The sequence below is a fragment of the Phyllobates terribilis genome, unplaced genomic scaffold (assembly GCF_046119375.1).
Source record: "Phyllobates terribilis strain yellow unplaced genomic scaffold, ASM4611937v1 Scaffold_2__4_contigs__length_985480577, whole genome shotgun sequence".
NCBI lineage: Eukaryota > Metazoa > Chordata > Amphibia > Anura > Dendrobatidae > Phyllobates > Phyllobates terribilis.
This window is the reverse complement of record NW_027362762.1, coordinates 379,600,040-379,620,115: the sequence shown is the minus strand read 5'-3', so window position 1 is coordinate 379,620,115 and position 20,076 is coordinate 379,600,040. Positions and strand designations below refer to the sequence as shown.

Here is a 20,076-nt window from a genome sequence, read left to right as displayed (position 1 = left end):
CAAAATGGTGTCAATAAAAACGTCAGATCAAGCTGCAAAAAATAAACCCTCACCCAGCCCCAGATGGCGAAAAATTGAATTGATACGGGTCTCGTTAAATGGCATCAAACGCAAAATCTTTTCTTCATACTACCGTAATTTGGGATTTTTTTTTCACCACTTAAGTAAAAAAGAACCTATAAGTGTTTGGTATCTGTGTACTCTTACTGACCTGGAGAATCAGAATGGCAGGTCAGTTTTACCATATCGCGAACATGGTAAATAAGAGATCCAACAAACAATTGTGGAACTGAACTTTTTTTTCAACTTGACCGCACTTGGAATTTTTTTTCCGTTTTCCAGGACACTATATGGTAAAATCAATGTGTCATTCAAAAGTACAATTTGTCCTGCAAAATACAAGCCAATATGGCTATATTGACTATATTGTAAAAATAAAAAAAAAGTTATGGCTCTTGGAAGCAAGGTAGGAAAAAAAACAAAAATTTGCCCGGCGGTGAAATGGATAAAAGGGAAAAAGTAGATTTACATATTTTGTACTTCACACTTTATATTTAAAAAAACAAACATTTTTAGAGGCTTTTTTTACCTAGTTCCATTATGGGACGTGAACATTTATATCTCTGACTGCTCGTATAATATACTGCAATACTCCTGTATTGTAGTGTATTACACCTGTCAGCCTATTAGATACAGGGCAATATTATGCCTCCGGTTGCATCTTGGAGGGAGAGAGGAAGAGAAAGTCCAATGGGATACAGTGGGAGCCTTCTCCCTCAATTAACCTCCTCCTACCCGGTCACTTTCTTAAATGGTTGACATTGGTAAAAGCACCAATCCCAGCCACTGCAGAAAAGATGTCAACTAAATGTTACAGCAGATATCCACTGATATAAACTCATGAGCCCTCGCCATCAGCAGGTCGTAATAGTACAGCATATTGGGTTTGGATACACCGGCCTATGGTATAATAGTAAGTCAGTGAAGGGGTTAAAATGCCAAATAATGGCTTTCTGGAATGGAACATGTTAATATTGTACACAACATATTCATGACTAGCAAGCATTAGTGCAATGCTCCACATCAAATTTCATTATACCACTTCAGTCAATTTGCAAAACCTAACCCAGTTGTATCATGCAACATCAGTCTGAGATTAAAGGGAGAAGAAGAAACAGTACGGATGGAAAGTCAATAAGCAGCAGGATGCCTATTAGCCATAATTATTATGTACTCATGAGCAGAGCCTGGAGAATATTTTTAATGACTAATAAAGATGGATTCATTAAACATTTATGTGTGTACAGATCTGGACTGCCAGGAAGAGCAATACACTGGAAGTCCCTGTGACAGACAGAAACAAAGGCATGCCAAGACCATATCTTTCAAGGTCAAAGAAGAATTGATCAGGTCACATTTATGATGATGGTACGGCACTACTGTATAGTATGGACTTAGGAGCTGAGCCCGCATCACACTGCTGGACACCACCTTCACTGCTGCTCTCTTGCATGGTGGGCAACATTTTTCCCATACCCCCCCAAACCTGAGAACAGGCAAGGTGTAGGGATTTGGCCTTCTTTCATTAAAACATGCTATTCAGGTTATGCCTTCAGTACCCTCATTTACGTTCTCCTTCCAGGTCAAACCACCAATTCCTGGATCATTTTGCAACTTGGTTTCTGACACACCCACTCATCATAACATCCCTACTGATATTCACTCATCTTCTATCTCTAACCTCCACCCTAGGCCTTTCATAGCTTACTAACTCTCCTACACATGAGGATGGGAATGCACTGGACCTGGTCTTCTTCCGGCCTTGCTCAGTCAATGACTTTACTAACGCTCCTCTCCCGATCTCTTTTTTAGAATGTTAAGATTTGTCACCCCACTCAAGACATCCCTTCATATCACATATACAGAAATCTACGTTCCATCAATACCGAGCAACTTATGAAGAATTTGCTCTCATCATTGGCCCCAATCTCATTCCCTCTCCTGTGCTGACATAGCTTTGCAAACGTGCCCATTATGGAAAGTAACCATGAAGAAGCTGCACCCCCTGCACCGGCACAGATGATGGCCACCCTGGCTCATAATGCAAACATGTTTACTCCAGAGGTGCTTTAGGTGTGCTGAAGGTCTGTGGAAAATTAAAAAAAAAAAAAAAAAAAAAAAAAAAATCACACTTGGCACAAGACTTCATTCAGTATAAGTTTATGCTCAAAACAGATAACACTGCCCTTCATCTCACTAAACAAGCCTACTCACCAGACTCATTACCTTACTATCTGTCAATCCAAAACGACTGGCATTTCCCTTCCTACTCGGTCTCAATTTGCAGACTCTTATCACCAACCTTAGTGCTGACGATCTACTTGTTAAAAAAAAAAGAAAAAAACTGACCATATTCAAGCGGAAATTATTTCTTAAACCTCAAATATCATGGATCCTCTTCCCTGCCACATTTCATTAGGTTCATTTTCTGCCGTTGAATCAAAGAAGAAGTTACCAGGTTCCTCTCTTCTTTTTCACTACTACATGCTCCATGACCCTATTCCATGTCGCTGCCTCCAGTCCTTCTCCCCGAATGTCATTACTCAACTAAAATATTGAATTTGTTTCTTCTGATATTTTTCCCACCTCTTTCAAACACAAACTCATAACCCCATTACTAAAAGAAAATGTATGCACTACTGCTGCCATAGGGAAGCCAGAAGCCGCATAAGCTAACGCACCCCCTGTCCATGTGCGCGATTCAAGCTATGCTATTAAAAATTATAGGCTGCTATGCACAAAACACTCCCAGATGAAAAAGAACATGACAGGAATCATCACACTTTTTTTTGTATCCAAGAGAGTCCGTAATCAGTGACGTCACAGATACACAGGGCGGCAGTTTTTCACTTTTCAAACAAGTGTCTGAGCGAGCGGGACAGGCTGGCACACCACCAACACTGCTTGGTGATATACAGCACTTATCCAGAGCACAAGACCCACCGCAATCTCATCCAGCACAGTGCGGACCTACATCCATCACAGAGAACTCCAAAACCGGTCAGATAGAGAGAACTCCATTACTAAAAATAAATTATCCACTGACCAGAACTGCTCTGCTAGTTAGACCTGTCTCTAATCTTCCCTTCATCTCTGAATTCCTGGAATGCTTGGTCCACTCTAATCTAATCCGCCATCTCTCAGATTGCCCTCTTCTGGACCCTTTTACAATCTGGTTTCCGCTCTTTACCCCATACAGAAACAGCCCTTGAGGCCCCGTCACACTAAGTGACGCTACAGCGATCCCGACAACGATACGACCTGTCAGGGATCGGCGACCCGTAACGATCTGTATAACGATGCACGCCTATGTGTTTCTGTGTCTGGGTCGTTAACAAGGTCGTTGGTAAGGTGTCAAACACACCGATGCATGCTACCCAGCGGGGCCTTAAAGATCAAAAAAATGTCCAGACCATTCCAACACGACCAGAGATCTCACAGCAGGGGCCTGGTCGCTGCTAAGTGTCAAACGTAGCGAGATCGCTGCTGAGGTCGCTGTTGCGTCATAAAACTTGTGACTCAGCAGCGATCTCGCTAGCGATCTCGCTTAGTGTGACGGGGGCTTTACTAAAGTCACTAATGATTTAACAGATAAATCTAATGTTCACCACTCCCTTCTGATTCTTTTAGATCTCTGCAACATGTGACACCTTGGACCACCAGCTCCTGCTCACTATGCGCTGTTTTATTGATCTCAAGTATACTGATCTCTCTTGGTTCTCGTCCTACCTCTGACTGCTCATTCACTGTTTTGTTGAATCATAGCTCTTCTTCCTCTATGCTTCCCCTTACTGTGTGAGTTCCTCAAAGTATGTCCTCTTTTCTCTATACACTGCCTATATTGGACAAACCATCAGCAGATTTGGCTTTCAGTACCATCCTTATGCTGATAACACCCATTTATATAAATCACCCCTGCATTACTACAAAATACCAGCGATTGTCTTTCCTCCCTATATCAGAAACAATCTCGCCAAAACTGGACTTCTTGCGTTTCCTCCCTCTACTAACCCACCTAAACCTGATATTTCTATTTCCATGCGTAGAAATTTCAGGCAGCAAGCTTGCTTTCTTGGGGTTATAGTTGTCTTAGATATTTCCTTCACTCCCTATATCTAATCACTCTCTTACCTATATTTCAAAAACATCTCCAGAATTCACTTTTTTTTTTTTAATCTTTGAAACTGCAAATAATCTTACTGTCACAATTACTCATTCTTACATTGACTACTGTAAACCTCTACTAATTGGTCTCCCCCTTACCAAACTCTCCCCTCTCCAATGTAACCTGAATGCAGCAGCCAGGCTCATATTTATTGTCCAGCTGCTACACCGGTGACTCCAACCTATGCCAGTCATTGCACTGGTTGCTCATCCACTATAGAATACAACATAAACTTATCACACTCACTTACAACCTCCATGCACTTAGTAACACTTTGAATATGAACATATACACATTAACTGATGACTGCTTTATCCAGCTTTAATGAATACCCTTATTTATTATAAAGATGGCTGGAAATTACACGACAAGCATTTTTTACCTTTTGTGCCTTCCCTACTTCCTTGTAGACTGTAAGCTTGGAGCAGGGCCCTCACTCCTCGTTTAAATAGTAGTATTATGTGTCACTCTGTAATGTCTGATAGTGTTTGTACAAGTACTCTCTCAATAGTAAAGTGCTCTGGAATATGTTGGTGCTATGTAAATAAAATGATTAGCAGACAGCTGCCTGGAAATTCCAGGGTCAATGGTGCCCCTCTGTCACAGATTCCCCTATTATTCAAACTGCAGTACACATTTTTTGCTCCTTAGGCTAATAGTGCAACAGACCGGTCTTCATACTAGGATTCCTTTAAGCAAGTTAAGAGATACACTTTCAATTTAATCATGTTGCAAAACAAAAAACAAAACAATAAAAAACGAAACAATAGAACACTTACCTCTTAGTGATTTGTGTTGGTTGCTGCAAATTTTGGTCTAGTTCAAAGACTTCATTGTCCAGCAGCCTCCTAACTGTTACATCTGCAAGCTGCTCCATTATCCTAAACACCTCATTGATGTCAAGGAACATTGAGAACTCCCGCTCCTTTCCACGTGTATAGACCATGATGATATCAACCAGAAGAACATTTGATGCCCTTTCAAGTTTCTGAACCTCTACCCAGGGGATCACAAGTTTTACTAAACAAGAAAAGAAAATATAACATAAAAAAAGTGTTGCCATAGAAAAAAACCCAATACAATCTACCCAATCCATTCAACTTTCTGTTAATGATGCAATGTCTGTCTAATATACTACAAATAAGAACATTATTTTTTTTTACAGGTATGAAAGGAATAAATCAGTAAAGTAATATTACAATTTCTTTACAAAATAAAACAACTATTAAACAAGAAGGCATCGCATACAAAGCAATATTATCGCAGTATAAATATACTTTTACAAACACACACTATAGCTTTAATCTATTTGGGCACATTTCCATATATAAAATCAAGCTTTGAAACCACATGCAAAATGACTAAGCTATAGAGAAATGTTCCTCATCAGTTACCATAATTCTCTCTGTATAGAAATTATAGACAACGTGTGTGTCTAGTGGACCTTGAACATCTCAAGTTTAGACTTAAGACATAAAAGGTTTCTAAGAAACAGACGAAAACAGGTTCTGCTACTTTCAGATCAGGACAATTCAGAGGCCTCTCAAACAAAGATAATTAAACATAGTCCTGAGAACTTCTTAGAAACTTGCATGAATGGGCACTATTGTTCAGAACATGAACCATCAAGCAGCTGTTGGCAAATCCAGTCTGTTCAAGGAAAAGTACAGAGGAAAGGGTGCATAAAGTAAAATGTGGATAGCCAGACCACCACACTTTGGGTTACTTATTTGATAAGACAGTTTATTACAAAATATATGGAACTGTGTCTAATAAACAAAGGCGACACATCGGTGCTTGTGGACTCTAAACAGTGGGATTGCTCTTAGGACCCATTTGATATTGATGACCTGTCTTAGGGCCCTTGGTGACTGAGCAAATTTTAACCTTCAAGCGTAGCTGTCGTTTTCATTTTTATTTCATAAATCAATAGTGCACATGAAAATAAGCAACTTTGTTCTATATCTTATCAGAGAAATCTGCTTCTTTCACTGCCCAAATTGATCAGTCAATCAAAATCTGTATTAAGCGCAGACAGACTTTCCCATTACTGAGATAGGGGATGAGAGCGGCTGAGGAGATTCTATGCAGACAGGAGGAGGCTGGACCGCTGCCTCTAGCTCCTCCCTCAACTGCCATCTCCTATCTCAGTGCCCATACATTGTGCCTCCATACAGTGTGCCCAGCTAGTGTTTCTGAAGACAAGCAGCCCCGTAAATTAATTGGGCTCCCCCATTACAATAATGCCAAACATGTGGCCGCTTACTGCAGTTTGGCCACACTGGGGCACAGAAGGAGGGAGAATTAGGATTTGGGAGCGCATATTTCACTGGATTTTATTTGAGGGTTTAAGAGTCATGTTGCTTTTCCAGAGTCTTTGTTCTAGCAGTAACTTTGGGAACCTCTATATTTCCAGTGACAGATGACGGACTTGAATGGGGGATAAGTTAGGGTTTGGGGTACATAATATTTTTCCATCGCTTCCAGAATAAGACTGGGATCACATTCTTGTGTTCTACGCTGAGCACTTACATTGGGATTTCTGTGTAAATCCCACGAAAATGCGACTCAGATGAAACCCCCGACGGAATCACCCATTATAATGAAGCAGATGGAGACACTTTGGACTCCATTTGCCACCTGCTCCGGTGGTATCCATCTTTTTAGGCATTTACAGAACTGTGGTCGACCACACTTGTGCGCTAAAAAGACTCATAAAATGATGGGACATTGCCGGAACACAGACCAGTCCAAAGTGACTCCATCTGCCTTATAGTGAGTGGTTCCATTGGGGGTTTCATCTGAATCGCGGTTTTTGGGATTTACACACAAACCCCGCTGTAAGCGCTCAACAGAGAGAGAATATTTCCTATTTTTATGCGGTATAAGTGATAAGACGACTTTATTCTTCTGGTTGGTGTGATTACAGCGATACCAGATTTAATTTCTTTTTTTATGTTTTGCTACTATCACACAGTAAATTTATTTTTTTTTTTTCCTAAAAAAAAAAAAAAAAATTTGCTGCCATATTCTGAGAGCTGCAACGTTTTTATTTTTTGGTGAACAATGCTGTATGAGGGTCTATTTTTTGCGCGACAAGTTGGAGATTTTTTTTTATCATTTCGGGACCTTTTTTGATCGCTTTTTATTCAGATTTTTTTAGACACAGAATAAACAAAACCAGCAATTCAATCATTGGTTTTATTTATATATTTATTTTTGTGTGGTTCACCGTGTGGTAACAGTGAGAAGATCAATTTATTCTTCAGGTCACCATGATTACAGCGATACCAGATTTATATGTTTTTTTATGATTTGCTACTTTTACAGACTGAAAACATTTTACAAAAGCTGATTTATTTTTACATCGTCATATTCTGAGAGCTGTAAAAAAAAATATTTTTTTTGCCGAATGAGCCATATTAAGGCTTGATTTTTGCAGTACGGTTTGGCGTTTTCATTTGTAACAGTTTTTATTTTATTTTTTTTACATACACCTTTTTGATTACTTTTTACTCAATTTTTTGTTTGTCAGTATGATGAAAAAGCGTCATTTTTGGCGTGTTTTTTTTTTTATTATTTTTTTTTTTTTACAGTGTTCGCTGTACAGAATAAATTATGTACCAGTTTTATAGATCGGGACGTTCCGGATGCGGCAATACCAATTATGTGTACTTTTAGTTTTCTTTTTAACGCAAAGCCTGCATTTTTAGTGGCGAAACAGCTTTTCGTGATTTGTGTGCTCTTTTCTGTGTTTTTTTTTTTTTTTACTTATTCCCACTGTGGGACGTGTATATTTTTTACTTTGTTTGCTAGTCTCATGTATTGCAGTACTCTAGTACACAGCCTGTAAGATACCGCTGGTGGTATTTAACCCCCTTTTAACCAATGTCGCAATTGATAGCAGTATTTAAGGGGTTATTCGGCCAAAAACTGGCGAGGGCTGATACCGCAGGGTGTTAGCTGTCATGTACAGTTGTCACCTGCGGAACTGCGCCTGCAGCGGGGAGCTATTCACTTATTCCTGACCGCCGGGTTTAATGCATATTGGCAGTCGTTAAGTGGTTAACAATATTTTAGGAATATCAAAACCCAGGTCTCAGGATTTAATTAAAGGGAACCTGTCAGGAGGAATGATGGTAACTACTGAAACTTGCGGTATGTTTGTATAGGTTGTGGAACAAGAATAAAAATAATACCCGTCTTGTAGTAATTTAATGCGCCAGTGCTGAGAAATCAAGCTTTGAAGCCCCAAGCAAATTAGCCTGGAAGTGCAATGGGACGTCTCGATGCACTGTGAGTGCTCACTAGACATTTCCAAGCAAATTAGCATGGTGCGTCAAAGCTTGATTTCTCAGCACTGGTACATTAGATTTCTACAAAATTGGATTAATTTTTCTTGTTGTACCAGGACCTATACAGCCGAACCACTAGATTCAGAAGTTACTTCATCCTTATAAGTTCCATATAACTTTCCAGTAGGCTGCATTCCAGTTCCATGAATGATCTATATATTTAACGTCAAAGAGAACATCCATAAATAACGTGACCCTTTAGGCATCTCAGGGGGTTGAGATTACACTCAAAAGCGCTATGGGTTCTTCAAAGCAGCTGACTTTAGATCTTCCAAAGATAATTCACTCAAAAGGCAGAAGGTATATCATATCATATCTAAATTCATCCCTCTTTCAAATTCCACTGACCCAAAATGGTATTATGAGTTTGTTCACATCTACATTGGAGGCTCCATCAGAAGACTATTACAAATTCGGTCATAATTTATGGGGAAAAAAAGCACGTCATGTGATGCTATCCTTCCCGACAAAATGAAGGGCACTCCATTATAAGCCAATAGTGTAAAACATGCAACGAATCTAGAACTCCATCAATTTCTTATTTTTTTGGGTTTCCAAGATGGAAAAAAACAATAGAATTCACACTGCAGGTGTTAATTCAGCCTCACGTTAGTTTCATGTGTCCGTGAAACACAGACCGTGCTCATAATATCCAGCCCTCTCACTGGGTCTCCTGACCTGAGCTAATCTATTACTATACTATCCTACTATTAGGAAGTTGCTCAGGTCAGGAGACCCAATTGACGGGCCAGGTATCTCGATCCAACCACAATCCATGTTTTATAGACATGTGAAACCGGCCTAAGAAACACTTGGTAATGGGAACTAGCACAAGATCTGTAAGACCCAAAATCTCTCATAGTGCCGCTCCAAGAATGGCAGTGATCCCCAACCTTTCTTACCTGGGCAGCCACATTCAGCTCTGAGAGAGAGTTGCGAGCCACATCCAAAGCCTCCCCGAAGAGTGACATTCAGCTCCAACCTCCCCCTCTGTAGCAACACCCAGAGCCCCATTATTGGTATAATGACAGCCAAAGCTTCCCCACAGCAATCACACCAAAGCAGTATATTTGCATCTAGGGGATCCCACCTTAACGGTATTCTTGCAGCAAGCATTCCCACCACGCTATTGCATCCAGCTTCAAGCACCTACTCTATCTCGCAGTATCATCCTATGTCCAGTTAATCTATCTCTCCATTGCCAAGGCCAATCTATGTATATCCAGAACTGTTCTTCTGTGAGGGCTACTCACAAAAGCCTCCATCTTGAGACCTGGTCTTCATAGCGGTTTACTAAACCTGGTGCTAAATGCACCAAGCTGGCAGACAGCCGAGAGCCACCCATCATTGGCCCGTGAGCCACTGGTTGGGGATCCCTGGTCTAGGGATACCAGGCAAACATCAACACATCTCCTTCAAGGACCTGCAGGAGAATTTAGTTGTTCAAGAAGTATGTCTGCACTACTGCTTCTACAGAAAGAAACCCTACCTGTGCTCTGTTAACCATTGTTGTTCATACGTTGCGAACAATATGTGCATCTTTACCACATTCATTTGGTGAGTGAGAAGGGCTGAGAAAACACTGAAAGAATAGGCATGCTGCTTCTTTTAAAAACGCAGCAGGGCTCATAATATGTGGGAAAAGAAAACACGGTATGTGCATGAGATTTCAGAAATCGCAAATTAGGCTGGTACTGTAAAACGCTATGCATTATCTGCATCAGATCGCTGCATAAAATAGGCAACAAAAATGCCACGTGTGAGCATACCCTTAATGTGTCATATGCTTTGGGGACTGGGGCAGCCAAAATATTTGGTGTATAAAAGGAAAGAATTGATGTTAGCCAAAATAAACAAATTCTAGAAGAGTTACAACTCTTGTAAGAAATATTAAGCTGCAGCTTTAAAAGAAAGTTAGCATAATTTTTTAAACATATTAGTCAATGCGGGACACTTTTTGGATTTTTATGTTACCATTACATACTCTAATGTATATCATAACTTGAGATTTAAAAGGAAAATGTGAACAGAACTCTAGTGACTTACATTCTTTTCCCAGAAAGAAGGAATAGAAGCAAAGGTGATTGATGCTCAGGTACAGCCAGCCCTGACGTGGCACTCTACCCTTCCAGCAGCAGCAGGAGTAAAACGTGACCAGCTTTTCAGCCTCGGGGAAGTTGAACCTGCTCTCAAATTTTACCAATCCCTCACGGAATTTTTCAGGATCTTCCTCTTGCTCGGCCAACCTGCTGCTGGTCTCTTCCGCTATAAGACCCTGTGGCAAATGTAGAAGAAATAACAGAGTCATGATCCCTTTAATCATGATATAATAAACGCAGTGAATAGTACTGAATAATCATTCAAACTAAAATTATAGTGTATTTAGATCACTTTACAGTCTGTGGGGTGCACCAATTCTTGGGGTGAAGAGGACACAGCACGGATTAAGCACAATGTCCCTTTTTAAATTTACCCTGCAGAAAAGTGCCTCTACCACCAGATGTGCAAGCAAATGCCACACAGCTTCATTATCGTAAAATGGGGCTATCCTGCAATTCCCTGAATAGCCAGGCAACCAAGGACATTGCTATATTCAGAATAGAGAGAGGGGAATAAGCAGCGGCCAGACTCTGCGTTCTCTCCTATCACATCATTAGATCGTTGGCCGATCCCACTGACATCGACAGGCTAGGTCAATGTTCATCTATTGTGTTTGCCCATACTAAAGGGGTTTCAAGGACTAGAAAAAGGTAACTGCTTTCTGAACATGGTTTGTGCATGGTATTGCAGACCTCTTCCATTCACTTCAATGGGCCTTGGTTGCTAAACAAAACAACCTAAAGTCATGGGTGACGCTGTTTCTGATAAAAATTTGAAAATCATGGCTGCTTTCTGACAACCCCTTTATAGGGAGTTAGCAACTTATTTATTTTTAGAGAACCATGGATTCCATCAATTACATACAAAAATAAAAATATATGTTACAGTGAACAAACTAACAATGACAGACTGGTACAGAGGGGAGAGGGCCCTGCTCTTGTGGGCTTACAGTCTATAGGATAATGGGGAAGGAGACAGTAGGTTGCGGCAGCTCCGGTGGTGGTGAGATGGCACCAGGGTTATTGCAGGCTGTAAGCTTTCTTATGGATTTTCAGGTTCCGTCTGAAAGTTCCGAGTGTGGCGGATAATCGGACGTGTTGAGGCACAGAATTACAAAGAATGAGGGATACTCAGGAGAAGTCTTGCAGGCGATTGGGTGAGGAACATATACGAGTGTGGAGGAGAGAAGGAGGTCTTGGGAGGACCAGCGGTTACATGTCTGAAGATATCGGGGAATTAGTTTGAGATATACAGAGGAGACCAGATTATGGATGGCTTTGTAGATCAGTGTTAATAGCTTGAACTGAATATGATGGGGAATTGGGAGCCATTAAAGGGATTTGCAAAGGAGAGAAGCAGAGGAGTAGAGTGGAGAGAAGTGGATTAGTCGGGCAGCAGAATTAAGGAAAACTGGAGGGGTGCGAGAGTGTTAGCAGGGAGGCCACAGAGGGAGATATTGCAGTAGTCCAGGTGGGAGAAGAGGAGGGCATGCACTAACATTTTAGTAGATTGAGGGCTGACGAAAGGTCGGATTCTGGAAATATTTTTGAGTTGGAGGTGGCAAGAGCTTGGATGTGAGGTTTGAAGGACAGGGCAGAGTTGAGAATCACTCCGAAGCAGGGGATTACTGGTACTGCAGAAAGTGTGGTGTCATTAATTGTGATAGATTGGGTAGGGGAGTTAGGCGAGATGGAGGAAAGATAATGAGTTCAGTTTTGTTCACACTAAGTTTTAGGAAGCGAGTGACAAGGAGGAGGATATGGCTGATAGACACTCTACAATTCTGGACAGCAGAGAGGTGACAGCTTGGCCAGAGAGGTAGATCTGAGTTTTCTCAGCATATAGCTGGTACTGGAAGCTATGGTACTTCATGAGTTGTCCCAGGTCAAAGGTATAGATTTAGAAAAGTATGGGTCCCAGGACAGTGCCTTGAGGGACATCAACAGAGAGAGGGCGAGAGGAGGAGGTAGTGTGGGAGTGGGAGATGCTAAACGTGCGTTTAGCTAGCTAATTCTTATCCACAACAAGTTATCACCTACTGCTCGGAATCCCACCGATTCCCAAAACTGGGCTTTAAAGTGCCCCACTTGAATAAAGCAATTCCCTTGCATGTGATGTACTCGACTATATCCAGCAGTCATATAGATAATTAATGGAGCAATGGTGCACAAGAGTTGCCGTCACTTCATACGCCACACTTACTTATTGGCGTGGGTCCTACCTAGGAACCCCCAACGAACAGCAAGTTATCATTAAAACTGTAGATAGATTGGATAACTCCTATGAAAAATACCATCAATTTAAAAAAAAAAAACTGGATAGCACTTTGAATGAGCTTCTCAGTTCTGCGTTAAAAAATCATACCGATTGTGCACACAGTATTAGAGAATGGGAGATCAACATAAGATTCTCATGCACTTAAATTATAATGATTTTTAGCAAAAATAAACTTTTACATATATATTATCCACATATTAAAGGGAATCTTTCACCTACACCTTATCAAGGGCAGCAGAAGACAAACATGTTGATAACAGCATTGTGTCTCCAACATGTGCCAGTAGTGTCATTTTTGTTAAATTTAAAAATTGTACTAGTTGCAGCGCTTATGAACCATAAATCGTATTAGTTGAAGCACTCTTTTTAGAGGGAATTTGTCAGCAGGTTTTCGCTACCTCATCTGAGAGCAGCATGATTTAGAAAAAGAGATCCTGATTCCAACGATGTGTCACTTAGATTACTGGGTGCAGCAGTTGTGACACAAGCAGAGTTTTTAGATGCAACACGTAGCAGAGCTCAGAAAGCTGCCCCCACCCACACCACAGCTTTTGTGTACACTCTCTATAGACAGTGAGCAGCTTATCAGTGGAGGGGGCGGAGTTAGATGACTTGTCATGAGGCAGCTAGTCTGAGCAACCATAATTTTCTAGTGATAAAACCATCATTGTAAGTAAACAACAACACACAGCCTAATAAGTGACACATCGGTAAATTCAGTGTTTGAACCACTACATCATGCTGTCCTCAGATTACATAGCAAAAACCAGCTGACAGATTCCCTTTAAAGATCGGCATTAGCTCAGGTGACCCATTTGGTAATGAGAAATGGGCTTCCCCACTCTCCAGAGGCTAAATAACAGTTTCCTTCCAAAGCATAATAGAGGATGTCAGTCAGAAGCAGCAGGGCGAGGGGAACCAGTAGCTCATGAATAACAACGGCTCTTGAGCTTATGCAGATCACTCATAAGCATTGCAATTAATAAAATTAAAATTTTAGCAAAATCTGCACCAAAGGCACAGATAACAGACAAAATGCTGAAATCAAAATATACCTTATGCCACCCCTCAGAGACGGTAGCATAAAGGTGGGTTCAGACTCTCTTTAAACATTAATTGCTAACACATAATAAGGAGCAGAAACGGTCAAATGTATGTGGCTAACTATATTTCGGTACAAAAGACAATTCCTCCAAGCCTTCGCATGAAAACTATATGGACATGCAATGTACAATAAATTTAAATATTCAGTAGCACTTACCTTAACCTTTCCCTTTACAAAGTTAGCTATGTCATCTTTGTTATCAAACACCGAGAGAGTGTGGAGCAAGTTTTGTTCTATCCATTCCCAGTGCTGGAGAATCTCTTCTATGGTGGCTCCTGGTAAAAACAGAATGGACGCTGTATTCCTACAGTCTATGCAAGGTCTAAATAATAAAAAGTCAATCAGTAAATCACTTGGAAAATTCATTAACTCCAGCCTCTTTAAAGCAAAATAAAATCTACAGCTGATTCACTCTAAATAATGGGGATTCAATGTAAAAAGGTCTACAAAAAAAAACAAAAACTTACCTAACCAAATGAAGCCAATGTGAACAGGTACAAGCTGCATAATATACAAACCAAAGAGTAAGCAGCAATGCAGTTTACATTTCACATATTCACTGTCTGCATATATCTTAGTGCATACAGTGCTGCTGTATTCTTTGGTTTGTATATTATGCAGTCACAGCAGCTTGCATTTGTTCACACTTGCTTCATTTTGTTAGAAGATGTTCATCAGTTTTTTGTACTATTGAAGGTGGTGACTGACTACATATTTGGCTGAGCACTCCTCCTATATGCCTAGGGTTTTTTTAATTACTGCCGCATCTTACCTGCCCTTTATATTTGTATGCTAGTAGCCCAGGAGAAGCATATATGACAAATATTAGATCTAGAGCCTCATCAGGGAAAGATGGCCTTGTTGTGCCTGATGGGTTCTCATGAATTGGCCAATTTGTGCAGTAAGTACCTTCATTTTATAAGTGTCTTCTATATAGCAGTAATGTAGTTTAAATGTCACATATTCAATGTTTGCATACATCTTAGCACATACAGTGTGCGGCTGTATTCTTTGGTTTGTAAGAAGAAGTCTAAACAAAAGTAAAAACTTCAATAGGAAAAGTAGTTGTGTGCCTGTCATTTGTTTCCAAGAAGACAGCCAGCGGGCTAAGGAAAAGGAGTTCAGAAACAGGAAAAGGGAACACAATGACAATGTGACGTTCCCTATTTAAACAAATAAAAAAGGGGGAAAAGACTAAAAGTTAGAATCATTTCAAATCCTACTCTAAAGAAAGACCACCACAAATATTAATAGAAAAAATAAGGGGGTGAGGGGGAGGGAGAAATCTACTCCCTGAATTGATGCACATTAAAAGAGAAAAAATTAGTACACCTCAAACCACAGTCTGCAGTTCCTATGAACACATGGGTGTCACCATGGAGACCGACCACAAAAAAAAAAAAAAAACCTGCAGTAGATCTAAAAGAATCAATGCGCAAGACTCCGGACCGGCAGCCACATCAGTATATCATGACAGCTAGACAGGAGCCCCGTGAACCGCCTCTTACCTGACGACATATGCAGCCCCTCTTTTCATTAGCTGCATGTACTCACTGCGGCTAATTAAAATAGGAGTCAAGTATGCAGTCAGGTAAGTGGCAAATCACAGGGCTCCTGCCCAGCGTTCATGGAATACAGACCTGGCTGCTGGACCACTGTCCTGTGATTCGATTCTCCCATCTCTACCCTGAAGTCATCCTTCCACCCACCCACTCCTCTGCAATATACATTTAATATTTTCAAATAAGGGCTCGTGCAGACAACCGTATTATCAGTCCAAGTGTGATCCGATAAAACACTGGATTGCACTCGGACCAATGTTACTCTATGGGGCAATGCAAGTCTGATTTTTTCCTTAGACAGAGATGATCCAAAATCACAGGATGCCAGAGTTTGATCTGATATTCGGATTACACTCGGTCATGCAAGTTAATGAGAGCGTGAAAATCATCGGATTGCACTCAGATGACATCTGAGTGCAGTCAGATTTCCACACACTCACACAATGGAGAAGATGGAGCAATTTTGTTCTCCATCTTCTCCTCAGCTTGCTCCAATTTGCTCATCCAAGAATCGGACAGCACAGTGCTGACACTCTGATCAAACTTTGATCAGTGTCATTTGCATAATCAGCCCAATTCTCTGAGATGAGAGAACGTATGGTTGTCTGCACAAACCCCAAGGAAAAGAATAAGGAACCAAGTAGGACTGCAGAATTAGACCACCAAAGGCTTATTTGTAGTCTGCAGCCATGCAAATATCTAGGTCTCCATAAGAGCTGCAAGCATAAAATGGTATTTTTCCTATAAAATAGTCTACTTGTGTATTTTTTGATTTTTACTTTTTTTATTGAGCAATCCCGGTAGTACTAGGAAGTGGTAGGAACTCAAATTCCTTAAACTATCCTCCTGGGTGCTACAGAATCCAATGTTTTCTAACCTTACACTGTACCTCTATAGATATAAACGAAAAATTATATGTTTTAGCGTTTCCTCTTATAGTTACTGAGAAACGGCAGGACATATGCCCAAGCTGCACAGCCAAGCAGGAGGCTTCTGATGTGAGGTTTGCAGAAGAGACTCTCTGGTTCATACAGATTCCTGGGAGATGGGAACATCTCCTAGACATGCCATTATAAGATTAAGCTCTCTGTTTCAGACTATACCCGATAGATGATGTTAGCACCAGAAATAAGGAAATTGCTCAGAGGTAGATGACAAAACATGTCAATATGGAAGAAAGAAAACATTTCTTGAATAGGTATAAAGCGGATCTGTCACCTGATTTCACAATATGAACTGTGTACATTATTAAACTGATCTATAGACCTGATAAGGCTGGTGTATTTACTTTACAAATTCATGTCAGAATAGCTGAACAATTTCTTATGAAAGCTTAACTCAATCACTGCCCACCTAGCCTGACTTACAGCTCCTCAGTGTCCCTCCTGCTGCTGGAATCTCACACTGCTGAGGACAAGCTGCAACTGTCAGTCAGGCTGAGTGCACAATATATAAAGTCCAGGCTCAACCAATGGAGTGAAGGTGCCAGGAACTCAACAAGACTGAATAATATCTACTAAGGTTCTGGCACTCAAATAATGATGGAGAGTCAATTGATGTGTTTCAAACAGGTGGATGCTTTATTAGATTCTCCAAGTTAGAGGTAGCTCAAACAGGTGCCCAACGTTTCAACCCCACCGGGGTTTTCATCAGGGGCTTCAAAGGAGCTATGTGGTAGAATCCACAGCATTCCGTGGGATCCTGGAAAACAGCGTGGTGTAAACCGGCCTCTTAGGTGCAATTTGCTGCGGGCAAAAAAAGGTATCCCTTCAAATGGGGGTACACAGTAAAGTGGTGTATACCTAATATGGTGCTTGGTCCTGGGGATGGCTGTATACCAGGGGACCAGTGGATAGTAGTCAGGGTAAAGGTAAGCGTACCTGGATAAGGTCTACTGGTCTTCTGGGTCATCAGGTCTAAGAATCTATTTAATAATATATACAGTTTGAATTTTGAAATCTGGGGACAGATCTGCTTTTACAGAACTGTAGTCAAACAAAACATCTCCCAAATTTATGGACACAAATGTGGGTTATATATGCTTCATATATATATCTCTCTTTCTAAAACATTGAATATTAGAGGCTTCGCCTCCATTTCAAAACTGAACAGAAGAAAGGGATAATTTTAAGATATAGAAACGCAGAACTGCTGCTACTCTAGTGGTCTATTTTCCCATCCAAACAGTCAACTGACCTTTTCATCAATCACTGGCCTCAGTGATCAGGTGACTGTATGGATGGGACGTCATGAATCACGCTCCCAGCAGAGACCCCAAGAGTGGCGCTGGTTTGGACAGATCTCTCTTTAATTTAAAACAATCCCTTCCCTTGCATTGTATCTATTGCATGTCTCTTTCTTTTTTTTTAAAGGTTAGTCAACGGTGTCATTAGCTGTGTAACACTGCACACAACACTGTTATTTTCGGTTACCGTATCATCCACCGTCATGCAGGCACACAGCATGCTTTGGATGTAGGCAGTGAGACTCACCAATTGCTAGGGCCCAGTATACCTCTGACTCACCACAAGCGATGCTTGAGTAAACCTGTGACCCAGGGACTTGAAGTAGTATCCGAAATGGGGCAACTCGGGCATTGGAATCCAGTACAGCATCCAGAGCACCCACAAGACGACCTATTATAAGAAAAAGTAATGACTACTTGTGTAGGGGAGGAAACTCTTACAACATTATTAAACTTGTATCTTTGATTTTACACTTATGGTCTTAAAGAAAATACTCCAAGAGAACATATTGGTTACATGATCAGTACACACAAACAGCTGTCTACAGTCCAGACGGCACGTCTACAAAAGCCGGCACTCAACTGTTACACCATGCAGTAAACCAGTCTCGGAGAACCAGACTGCATCTCGTAACCCAAGGCCTGGATCATATGTAACATCTTAAGTGGTTCTGAATTTTAATAGGCATTTCAGGAGAATATATATTATATTTATAATGTATCTGCTGTACATAATGCAATATTTATAGCACAGTTAGGATACATTTTCAGCTACAAACTGCCACATGTAGGTGGCCATAGACCTTGGACACTATTCCTCATGTTCCCCATACACATGCAGGCTTGGTCCAATAATGAGAGAAGAATAAAACACTGCCAGACACCTATAGTGGCAGATTGTCTCTTTTGATAACAAAAGTATTGGGCATGTAGAAATTAAATATGTCTGAACCTTCTTTTCCCTGACCTCTGTCATCCTGAAAAAGTTGGATCACCGCCATACAAATTAGACGGGCGCCCAGTCCCTCACACATGGATGAAGTTCTGCAAGAACACAACCTCGCATTGATATAAGGTTTATTAGTAATGGTGAAGTACTTTGCTGCCCCAATACCGTCACATGGGACCTATACTAAAGACCCATATACATTAGACCAGGGATCCAACCTGCGGCTTGGGAGCCACATGTGGCTCTCAGGCCCATGAATTGTGGCTCGCGGCTGTCTGCCAACTTGATGCCTTAGCTCCAGGTCTAGCAGTTATGAAGAGCAGGTCTCCAGATGGTGACTTTTGTGAGTAGGTCCACATAGAGAAGCAGATGGGTACATATTGGCCTTGCGAATATATAGATAAATTAAGTGCAAAGTTGGACACAGGATAATACTGCCAGTTATAGGGTTGCTTAAAGCTAGATGTGATAGCGTGATGAGTGCTTGATGTGAGAATACCGAATAAGGGTAAGATGGGAACCCTCAGATCCAAGTATATTGTCTTGGTCTTATTCCTGTGGTGAAACTTTGGCTGTCATTATACTGATAATGGGGGCTCTGGATGTCACGTTTTGGGGGGGGGGGGGGTGATCTGGATGTGGCTCGCGACCCACAGAGCTGAATGTGGCTCACAAGGATAGAAAGGTTAAGGACCATTGCATTAGACTAAAGTAGGCCAAATCCACTGATATCGGCGGGATCGGTCAACAGTCCAATTGTCTATGTGAGCCTCCCCGAAATGGAGATAAGATTAATGTTTGGCCGACATCTATGTAATGTGTATGGAGGCCCTTATTTTTATGGATGATAAGATTTACATAGAATATACACCTGTAAGTAACTTAATGTTCCTGCAATGTATGCCTGGAAAGAACCACATAAACAGATGTTTTATAAGTAGATCTTTATGCCTCTGCAAATATGCATGCTGTGAAATGCTGAACATCACAACTCATTTGGTAAATTGCATTTTGATCGCCATTTAAGAAACTTCCAAGTCATTTGTAAACTATGCTACAACACGCAGCTATTTTCAGAGTGCAATGCGTCCTGCACAGAGCTTTCCTTCTATTCACTGTGTAACACAATCAGCCTGGCATCTGCCTGCCACATGGCTGCCCGGTGAGGTATGCTTCTATATCCAGATAATGCCGCGCACTGTATAGATCCAGGCATCAGGTCTCTGGCCTGGCGGCACATGCAGCGTGCTCCTCCTGA

General features: G+C 41.0%; 1 protein-coding gene across 4 annotated transcripts in view; it reads right to left on the bottom strand.

The window, feature by feature from the left end:
- Nucleotides 1–20,076, bottom strand: part of TBC1D8 (TBC1 domain family member 8) — an 84,525-nt gene that overhangs the window by 47,934 nt on the left and 16,515 nt on the right. For 2 of the 4 annotated variants that reach the window (XM_073664782.1, XM_073664781.1), the window contains exons 2-5: nt 18,117–18,260; nt 14,219–14,337; nt 10,627–10,855; nt 5,005–5,245 (exon numbers count right to left, since the gene is read on the bottom strand). In XM_073664782.1, coding sequence (XP_073520883.1) covers nt 5,005–5,245; nt 10,627–10,855; nt 14,219–14,337; nt 18,117–18,260 — 733 coding nt within the window. The remainder of the gene's footprint in view (nt 1–5,004; nt 5,246–10,626; nt 10,856–14,218; nt 14,338–18,116; nt 18,261–20,076) is intronic. The other 2 variants (XM_073664783.1, XM_073664784.1) reach the window with 2 other exon arrangements.